The following is an 11,238-nucleotide window of genomic DNA, read 5'->3' as shown; positions in this document are numbered from 1 at the left end:
TATATAACGAAAGTAACATACAATTGAATCTGTATTCTACAATCTCACAGTTCCTTGGAACTGACCTGAAAATTCACCTAGTGACTTTCCAGGATTTGCGGCCCATCTAATGATCGCCTAATTTGAGGGCTTCCGTAGATCAGCGGCGTCCTAATCATTATACCTGTTTTCCTTAGTTGCTTATTTTATTCATTTATTTTATTCCTTTTTCCCTTTAATTTTATTCAAGCCAAATTTCCCTGGGCCCAGTGTTATCAATTCCTTTTTTCCTTTGATCCTTTATTATATAGACACTCCCCCCTGTTTGCGTCGTTTCCAACGCAAACAAAAATTTGGAAATTTAGAACGGAATCTCATCACACAGCAATCACAGCATGGCACACACAGGTTCTTCACGGTGCATCCCCTCAATGCACACACAGCCACACGAACTGACCAGCGCCCAAAGTTGTGAGAAAGCTCATCTTACCTGCCGGCCTCTGGAGCGGGAGTCAGCTCGGCGCCCATGATGGAATGTTGAAACAGACGCAATTCGTCCCAAAATCCTCGTTGCCAATTTCTGTGGTGTCCGAACAACGATGCTGCGGTGATGTGTTGATAAGAAATCCGCTGACACTGTACTTGATTATAAAGGTTTATTATATCAAAGATTTCAGCATCAATTTACAGACTCTGCAGAATCTGGAGAGCAACGAAACCAATCCCAAATATGCTCACTCTCCCTGTCCTTTTGTTAAAACATGATATATATATCCTATGCTTCATGTAACATAAGATGGCGTGATTTGAATAGACCAATCCCTGGCCTCCACATATCCAAATCTCCACTGTTTTAGGGGGCCCCTATAGTAACACTTTCCAGATGTTTCAGCAAAGTAAAGTAAAGTTAATCTAACCAACAATATGAAAACCTCAGATACTACACATGGAAACTCTTCAATTTTTTACTAGCAGACCAAATAACACATTTTCAAACAGCGTTCTGCATTTACCTCTATCGTAGGGTTTAAAAACGAACGTAACAACATTAACCATCCTAAATTGCCATAGTAACGTCATGGTTGACTCCGTTTATCTATTACGATAGTATATCCATAATACATCTAACAAAACAACGTTATCCCTAGCGTTTGTTTAATATTTCTAATATTCTCTAAGTTCCCTTGCTTCACTGAATATAAAAAATTAGCTTTTCTGTGCATCCTAAACTACATTCAATTTCCCTGTAATCAACTAAGATTATAGCCACACAATGAAACCATCACTCCGCCATTATCAGAATGAATGAGATCTAGTCAACTATCCTTTCTAAGTAGGCTACAAGTAACACCAAACACTTGCTGTAGTTTACCATCATATATTGAAATCATCCATTTATAACGATCCAATTTATTTATAGACATATTCCAACATTCTCAGTTGTTTAATCTAGCAAAACCTTATTCAATGCCCCAAAAAATTACTACTACGCACTCTTCTCTCCATACCCGTTGAAATTTTTACATTTTAGTCATTTAGCAGACGCTCCTATCTCGAGCGACCCACATTTAGTGAGCTCATGAATTTTTTATACTTATACTAGCCCCCCTTGGGAATCTAACACACATCCCTGGCGTTGCAAGCACCATTCTCCACCAACCGAGCTACAAGAGTCCTGCTATTTAAACCACACACGCTTCAAATCATATATTCAACATCACCAAACCAAATACTCCGTCGTACCCATTCAATCAACACATCAGCAGTGGAATTTACACTCATAAATGCAGATTGTTACGCCATGCCATTGAAATTATAAATAAATTCCACAAATAGCGCCATTACAATGATTTCTCATCTTATTCCACTATCACATGATCCAACAATGGTATAAACTTTGGAAACCCATATTAATTACTTTCCCACCCATTATGTATGTCTACGTTTGAGTGAGCAAGTGTAATACATATATAACGTTATAAACTTCTAGGTACTCACATCAAATAATCCCTTCGTGGTGTTTTTTAAACCATTTCTTAAATCGACACAAATCACTTCGTCAAACATTTTCCCAGCGGAACCAAAGAAATATAGACTGTAATTTCCCGGACACTGCTCTGCCTGTCCAGAAAATATAGCCTAATATAGCCAATCTCCATACCACTCCTTGCATGCAATATTAATAACTTTACATAAAATCCCCATCTGTATTAAAATGTTGTTTGCTTATTTCTGCCATTTTGGTGCTAGTATTCAATATGTTATATTGCATTGGCTCCATCTCCTGGCCATTTTGAGTAATTCATCTAAATGTTAATTAAAAAAGGGCCTCAAACCCATTCATTTATAATGTTTTTATTTTTTTACCATTATGAGTTAAACATCACAATAAAGGACTCAAACCTTTATTCCTGCTCTGTTGGGGACTCAAACCTCACAACTCTGCACTAAGGACTGTAACTTTCAACCATAGGCCTCAAACCTACATACATGGCCTCAAAGCATACCCTTAATGTCCTTAAACATTCATGATGTCGTACACTATATAATCTCGTCATGTCGAGGACTTGAACCTCTGACCTTTCTACATTTGTCTACAAAGGACGTTTTATCGCTGAGGACTCGAACCTCGCATCTTTCTACATTCGTCTACCAAAGACGTTTATCGCTGAGGACTCGAACCTCGCATCTTTCTACGTTCGTCTACCAAAGATGTTTATCGCTGAGGACTCGAACCTCGCATCTTAAAAATGTATATCCTGTCATCACGGGACTGACATAACCCATCTACCTTACTATTGGACACAAATCTAACTTATCAAAATAAAAGAGCCTACACCCAATGTTGTTAAAACCCATTCTACTACTTCTATTTTATGTTTGGTCCTTTACTCACACCAAACCCTGTTTAGAATAATAGCACCCTATTATCATCTAATTTAATTAACTCCTTACATCTCATTACATAACTCAATACATCTCATCGTCCCCCATTAAAAATATTGAATTTCAAACGTTCGTTACAGTTCAGCTTTACCACAGATAAGCAGATTTTGACATAATCAAAAAATGAAAGTCTGCTTACCTGTTAGTTGAGCTGTAGACTGCATCCTGTTTCAGTCCTGCTATGTGAAGTAAGTATGGTGATTATTATTAAGGTTCTGGTCGTATGAGATACCAACAAGTAAGGCTATACAACATACAATATCAATAAATATTAATTTTCTCCTAATAGTGTATTTGAGTTTGTTCTGTCGTTTCTGGATGATTTAATTGAAATTGCAACCAACTTTCTATGGCTTGTTTTAGATATAGTGATATTTGAGAGATTATTTCATTTCAAATAACTGAAAGTGAGAGGTTGTAATTTGAATAAAGGGGCGAAATGCCATTATTGAACATGTGGTGATTAGAACAAAAGATTTCACTCTTGACTTTGGCGAATATTATCACGCGGCAGTGTCCTAATGCCTGCGCGCAGTGGACTATTGGCGTCGTTTGCCATAGCAGGCTGGCATTAGATTAGAACATAAGATTTCACTCTTGACTTCAGCGACTATTATTGCGCATAAAGGGCCAGCAGTGTACTGTTGCGCGCACATTGTGCTTTTGCCTGCGCACAGTGTGCAGTTGCATCCGCGCAGTGTACTATTGGCCTCGTTTGACACACAAGATTTCACTCTTGACTTCAGCGACTATATTGCGCATAAAGGGCCGGCAGTGTACTGTTGCGCGCACATTGTGCTTTTGCCTGCGCGCAGTGTGCAGTTGCATCCGCGCAGTGTACTATTGGCCTCGTTTGCCATAGCAGGCTAGCATTAAATTATAACACAAGATTTCACTCTTGACTTTGGCGACTATTATTGCGTGTAAAGGCCGGCAGTGTTCTATTGTTTTGGGCGCGCAGTGTATTATTGCGGGCGCACGCAAAGTGTATTGTTTTTTGGCGTACAGTGTGTTTTTTGGGCGCGCAGTGTATTGTTTTGGGCGCGCAGTGTATTGTTTTGGGCGCGCAGTGTACTGTTTTATGTGCGCGGTCAAAAAAATAAATAAGCAAAGCATCCCTTCCGATAGCCGACAGAGGAGGCCTCCGCAACGGGCCAATCGGGGTGGTGGGGAGATGGTGTCCAATCAGCAGATGCCACTGCCGGCTTTATACATTTCACATGGGCATTTCGAGGCTATACTCCGACTGTCTAAGAAGGAAGCTAGCGCCATGGCCAGAACCAAGCAAATCGCTCGCAAATCCACCTGTGGCAAAGCCTACAGGATGCAGCTCGCCGCCAAGGCTGCGCGCAGGAGAGCCTCCCCGTTACAGGCCCGGCACCGTGTGTCAGAGAGATCCGTCGTTACCAAAGCTCCACTGAGCTGCTCCTCCGCAATGTGCCCTTCCAGCGCCTGGGGAGAAAAATCGCCCTGTTCTTCAAGACCGACCTGCGCTTCCAGAGCTCCGCCGTGATGGCCCTGCAGGAGGCCAGCGAGGCTTACCTGGTCGGTCTGTTCGAGGACACCAAACTGTGTGCCATCCACGCAAAGAGGGTGCATATCGTGCCCTAGGACATCCAGCTGGCCCGCCTTATTTGCAGAGAGCGCGCGTAAATTATGACCTGATCTCCAAAATCCCACCTCAATATTTCCATCAAAAAGGCACAATTTATCTATTTATACGTGGTCCTCTGTAGCTCAATTGGTAGAGCATGGCGCGTGTAACGCCAGGGTAGTGGGTTCCATCCCTGGGACCACCCATACGTAAACATGTATGCGCACATGACTGTAAGTCGCTTTGGATAAAAGCGTCTGCTAAATGGCATATTATTATTATATACGCGCACATCTACATTTCTCACCATGTATGTTGTTAACTAACCTGTCTAAAAGCTACGTATTGCACGTTTCACTTGCCTGAGGCGTTGAAATAAAAGGCATCAATCCAAATGGATTATCTACAATAGTCAAAGTCGCATGGCCAAATCAGGAAGGCTCCGCGCATGCGTTGCTGTATTCAGCACGGTTGAATGCATTCAGAGTCAGAGGTTGAGGATGTGTCTCTCTGGCGGGAGGTAAGCTTGGCTTAAATACATACAGAGGTGGGTAGAGTAGCCAAAAATTGTACTCAAGTAAAAATACTGTTACTTCAGAATAATATGACTCAAGTAAAAGTAAAAAGTAGTCATCCAAATAATTACTTGAGTAAGAGTTAAAAAGTACTTGGTGAAAAAACTACTCAAGTACTGAGTAACTGTTGAGTTACTTGAGTTTATTTTTTAACACTAGACAACAATCAGACAGACAAAAATACAAAATAATCATCTTTAGGCAAATTATAGTTCATCCAATTAATTAAATAAATGAAAATGAATTACAAAATAGCTTAAATTAAAATAATTCAGGTAAATTCAAGTACTTATAAAATAAAATAATAATAATAAATAACTAAGCACAAGTAACACACATTTCCAAACGTTTATACTTTTTTTTACCAGGCAGAACTAGAATGAGGCAGCCCATAAACTGTGTATGTGTATGTGTCTCCACGGTGACAGAACAACATTTACATTTTACATTATTTAGCAGACGCTCTTATCCAGAGCGACTTACAGTTAGTGCATACATTATTCTTTTTTTTTTCATACTGGCCCCCGTGGGAATTGAACCCACAACCCTGGCGTTGCAAACGGCATGCTCTACCAACTGAGCTACCTCCCTGCCGGCCATTCCCTCCCCTACCGCTGTAGCTCCTGAGTGGCGCAGTGGACTAAGGCACTGCTTTGCAGTGCTAAATGTGCCACTAGAGATCCTGGTTCGAATCCAGGCTCTGTTGCAGCCGGCCGCGACCTGGAGACTCATGAGCGGCGCACAATTGGCCCAGGGTAGGGGAGGGAATGGCCGGCAGGGATGTAGCTCAGTTGATAGAGCATGGCGTTTGCAACGCCAGGGTTGTGGGTTTGATTCCCACGGGGGGCCGGTATAATTTTTTTAATTTTTATATATGTATTCACTAACTGTAAGTCAACATGTAAGGAAAATCGTTGTGTACTAACCTGGGATATTTACGTTAAGGATTATGCTTACCAATCGATGACAGTATTGACTCAATACGGGGTTTGCTTTCCGCTATCCGTCGCCGTTTAAATGTCTGACATATAACCGTGCTCGAGAAAACCACAGGTAGCATAATGTATTTCAGCAGATTTCGTGCGTTTCTGTGTGAAAAGACACGAATTTATGTGCTACTTAATTCGTGCGAAAAGACACCAATTTAACCAGTAGGCTACACACAACAACTATAAACGGATAGCCTATTTTTCTTTAATTTCTTTATTATGGCTAATTAAACGTTATGAATATACAGAAATGTTGTCTTTATTTAATAATGTTTCAAACATTGTAGTTGTATGCCTATGTACAGTTTGAGATTTTCTGAACATCATTTGTGAGAAAATACACACATTTACGTGCAACTTAATTCGTGGGAAAAATTGTTTTATTAATGCTAACGCTGTTTTCTATGCTTGATTTCGATTAATACTTTGGGATACTGGTGCACTTTTGGTCAGAAAGGCCCCTTTTCTGTGTAGGCAACAGTACACGATTTTCTTCATAATGCATTTCATATTTCGTAGAGCCTAAATTACACAATTTTCTTCATAATTCATTTAATACATGTTAAAGAGGTTAATGTAAAATAATGAAATGTCGGCTTTCACTTATGGCACTTCCAAGGCCTTTCTATTATGGTTATGTCAATCATATTATATACTTGTTGTAACACGTTCAACCAGTTAGCCCGTTTCCAAGTACCGACTAGCACTTGAATGCTGTATTATGCCAACTTCACATTCTCGTGGAAAATGGGAAGTTGTAACTCCGACATGATTGTGTTAAAGTGGTTTTGAAGTCGGAACAATTCTTAAACCAATAAGATTGGCAACAACATTTTCACAATTTCTCACTTGTAATTCGAACTTGGAGGGTCATTCAAGTGAAACTTCCCAGTCGGAACTAGGTATTTCCGATAACTCTGATAGCACCCTGAACGCGACATTAATATGTGTGATCGACAACAGTAGGGTCTGGGTCCTGGCGTGTCCAGTCCCCATACCCATTCCATAGGAGTGAGTGTCAGTAGTCTACTATATGTCCGTGCTATGTGAAGTAAGTATGGTGATTATTATTAAGGTTCAGGTCTGAGATGTCAACAAGTGAGACTATACAATATCAATAAATATATATTTTTTTCTATTAGTTTTTTCCCACAAATAGACAGGTATTTTTACCTTTCCTTGGTAGCAAGATCTTATAATTTTTTGCTAACTTTCTATTAACATTTAATAGAGTGAGATCATTTTATTTAGGGATATGTATCCACATCACCATCAGACCATTTTATTGGTAAACTACAAGTTGTATTGTCAGTGATCCAATTTACAGTTTAGTCATTTAGCAGACGCTCTTATACAGAGTGCATTCATTTTTCATTCTGGCCCCCGTGGGAATCGAACCCACAACCCTTGCGTTGCAAGCGCCATGCTCTACCAACTGAGCTACAGGAAGGTCAATACCTTATATAGTACATTTATCATAATGTGGTTGTATTCCAGAGAGGTTAGAAAATGTATCTAGATCCTCTGAGTACAATGACACATTTGTTTTTAAACCTTGGATTTCTAATCCCTTGATATAATTGTTGGATCTGATTTGAATAGCTAACATTTCGATGGCCATAATAAATAGATATACCGATAGTGGACAACTTTGTACATTTCAGCACCACGGAGCTCCTCTATTACCCGTCTCGTGAGTGGAGATGAAGCAGAAGTGCTGTCCATTCAACTGTGCTGAATAAAGCAACGCATGCACCGAGTCTTCCTTTGTCCTTCCAGATTTGGCCAATTATTTGGCTGGAGTATTTCGGCCTGCCGCGCATCTTTGACTATTGTAGATAATCCCTTTGGATTTATGCATTTTATTTCAACGCCTCAGGCAAGTAAAACGTGCAATACGTAGCTTTAAGACAGGTTAGTTAACAACATACATGGTGAGAAATGTAGAGGTGCGCGTATAAATGGAGCAATTGTGCCTTTTTGATGGAAATATGGAGGTGGGATTTTGGAGATCAGGTCATCATTTACGCGCGCTCTCCGCGAATACAGTGGGCCATCAGGATGTCCTAGGGCACGATGGACACCCTCTTTGCGTGGATGGCACACAGTTTGGTGTCCTCGAACAGACCGACCAGGTAAGCCTCGCTAGCCTCCTGCAGGGCTATCACGGCGGAGCTCTAGAAGCGCAGGTCGATCTTGAAGAACTGGGCGATTTTTCTCCCCAGGCGCTGGCAGGGCTCGTAACGGGGAGGCGCTCCTGCGCGCAGACTTGGCGGCTAGCTGCCTCCTGTAGGCTTTGCCACGGGTGGATTTGCGAGCGGTTTGCTTGGTTCTGGCCATGGCGCTTGGTTCCTTCTTAGACAGTCGGAGTATAGCCTCGAAATGCCCATGTGAAATGTATAAAGCCGGCAGTGGCATCTGCTGATTGGACACCATCTCCCCACTACCCCGATTGGCCCGTTGCGGAGGACTCCTCTGTCGGTTACTGGAAAGGATGCTTTGCTTCTTTTTTTTTTAGGACCGCGCGCCCATCACAATACACTGCGCGCCAAAACCAATAGTACACTAAGCGCGTGCGTACAATAGCACACTGCTGGCCCTTTGCGCGCAATAATAGTCGTCAAAGTCAAGAGTGAAATCTTGTGTTATATTTTAATGCTAGCCTGTTATCGCAAACGAGGCCAATAGTACACTGCCTGCACACAACTACACACTGCGCGCTGGCAAAAGCACACTGTCAGTCGGGAGTATAGCCTCGAAATGCAGAGACGCGCCATGGCCAGAACCAAGCAAACCACTCGCAAATCCACCGGTGGCAAAGCCCCCAGGAAGCAGCTCGCCACTCAGGCTGCTCGCAAGAGCGCCCCGGCCACCGGCGGTGTGAAGAAGCCTCACCGTTACAGGCCCGGCACCGTGGCTCTGAGAGAGATCCGTCGTTACCAGAAGTCCACTGAACTGTTCATCCGCAAGCTGCCCTTACAGCGCCTGGTGAGAGAAATCGCCCAGGACTTCAAGACCGACCTGCGCTTCCAGAGCTCCGCCGTGATGGCCCTGCAGGAGGCTAGCGAGGCTTACCTGGTCGGCCTGTTCGAGGACACCAACCTGTGCGCCATCCACGCCAAGCGGGTGACCATCATGCCCAAGGACATCCAGCTGGCCCGCCATATTCACGGAGAGCGCGCATAAATGAGGATGACCTGAACTCGAAAATCCCCCAAAGGCTCTTTTAAGAGCCACCTCCATATTTCCATCAAAAAGGCACAATTGTTCCATATATACACGCACCTCTACATTAACCACCATGTATGTTGTTCACTAACACGTCTAAAAGCTACGTATTGCACCTTTTAGTTGCCTGAAGTCTAGCTTCAATGTTTGTGTGTGTGTGTATATACTCTGGCTTCATCCACTTCCTTTGAACTATAGTAGCACAGTAAAATGCTTTACAAAGGAGGGGGAAAAGAAACGAGTGATAATATAGGCCGAATAGTAACAAGAATTGTGTTCAGATGAATAATTGACACTATTAGTTGTGTGTAATAATAGCCTTGCATGCAGTCCAGAAAAAACATTGCATGCCAACTTACTTTGAAAGTCCCATGTTGCAGTGCTGCTGAGAGACTCATGCAGAGGCCAAAACTTTACAGTGGAGCACGGAGGCCATCTTGTGGTTAAATGTGGGTACTGCACATCATGGTGATTCCCTTTCAGTATTTGCTCTTTAGGCCAGCGTTTCCCAAACGCGGTCCTGGGGTCCCCAAGGGGTGCGCGTTTTGCGTTTTGCCCTAGCACTCCACAGCTGATTCTAATACTCCAGCTTGATGATGATGAGTTGATTATTTGAAGCAGCTGTGTAGTGCTAGGGCAAAAACTCCCAAAACGTGCCCCGAGTTTGGGAAACCCTGCTTTAGGCTAATACTAGCCTATTAGGATGACTTGGTTCGATCGCTTTAATGGCAACTGCTGAACTCTGGTTTTCACTAATTACTTGTCCCAGGTCACCATTATGAATCCAATAGCAAAACAAATGTTTCAAAATTGCTCAATAGTGAAAGAAGGGCAGGAAACGATGGGTTCTCAGCAATATTTAAAGAATATTTCACCAACAACCAATCACTATTCAAGCATAGACATTAGGATCATCAACAAATATTCCTAAGTCATACTACAAAAGGGTTGTAACGAAATGGATTTGTCTGTTCAATGCAAGTTCAACGTCAATGAAAAAGTGCATCACCACAACAAACGTGTCTTTAGATACACTGTAAAAAATGACTTTGTGGAATGTACTCAAGCTATTACAGTCAACAAAAGCACACGTCATATTATTGAGTAGCTTTTTTTGCTTGTTTTTATGAGTAGATAAGCTTGAGTAAGTTGTTTAGATGTGGTCCAATACATAGAGTAAAGATGATAGAGGTAAAAAAGGATTATATTACGTTGATTCAACTCAAATAGACATTGTGTTATTTTACCTGAATGATTCATCCTATTATGTATTTAGACCAAGTCAGAAAAATTTTCAAATTTTTACTTTGGATTCACTCAATCAGATCCCTTAAGAGAAAAGGTATCCGGACACCGGGAATCCATTTATTTAAACATCTGTTATTATGAGATGAGAAATTACGGATTTGCAATCAACACTGCAGGTAAATCCTGATTGCTGCAGGTAGGCAAAACCGTAGAAATAGGAACTACAACACTAACTAGTATAGGATCTCTGTGGGCAGAACCATTACTTACGAGAGATACAATGGAGCTTCAACCCCATAGATGTCACGGGGAACAAAATATTCTCATAGTAACCATGGATACCTACGGAAATGGAGGCTCAAATAGCTCGTGTTTGCACTGTGGGATATTTTTCAAACTACAATGCCAAAACATTGAACAACCCCAATAATCTAAACACTTTTACTCGTTTGTTCCTATAACATTTCTCTGTTCACGAGCACTGCTGATGGATGCCACCTATATTACTTTGGTCATTTTTCCTTTAACCCATTAATGTTGTAGGTGCGCCTTTTTTCAACAGTTCCCAATAGAAATCTGTACCGCACCTGCTGCTATTTCAACCTCTAAATGGCCGCCTATGAAAAGCCAAGTGACATTTACTCCTGATGTACCGACTGTACCGACTGACCTGTTGCAA

At 41.8% G+C, this 11,238-nt stretch overlaps 1 protein-coding gene across 1 annotated transcript; it reads left to right on the top strand.

The window, feature by feature from the left end:
- The first annotated feature begins 8,858 nt into the window (after nt 1–8,858).
- Nucleotides 8,859–9,269, top strand: LOC121546518 (histone H3-like). The gene has a single exon (XM_041857775.1). The coding sequence runs from the start codon at nt 8,859–8,861 to the stop codon at nt 9,267–9,269; it is 411 nt and encodes a 136-aa protein (XP_041713709.1).
- Nucleotides 9,270–11,238: the final 1,969 nt, after the last annotated feature.

Source organism: Coregonus clupeaformis, chromosome 30, assembly GCF_020615455.1.
Source record: "Coregonus clupeaformis isolate EN_2021a chromosome 30, ASM2061545v1, whole genome shotgun sequence".
Lineage (NCBI taxonomy): Eukaryota > Metazoa > Chordata > Actinopteri > Salmoniformes > Salmonidae > Coregonus > Coregonus clupeaformis.
This window is presented reverse-complemented; position numbering and strand designations above follow the sequence as displayed.

What these genes read in the sequence shown, in the direction of transcription:
- LOC121546518 (XM_041857775.1), top strand. Translation starts at nt 8,859, where the DNA reads ATGGCCAGAACCAAGCAAACCACTCGCAAATCCACCGGTGGCAAAGCC.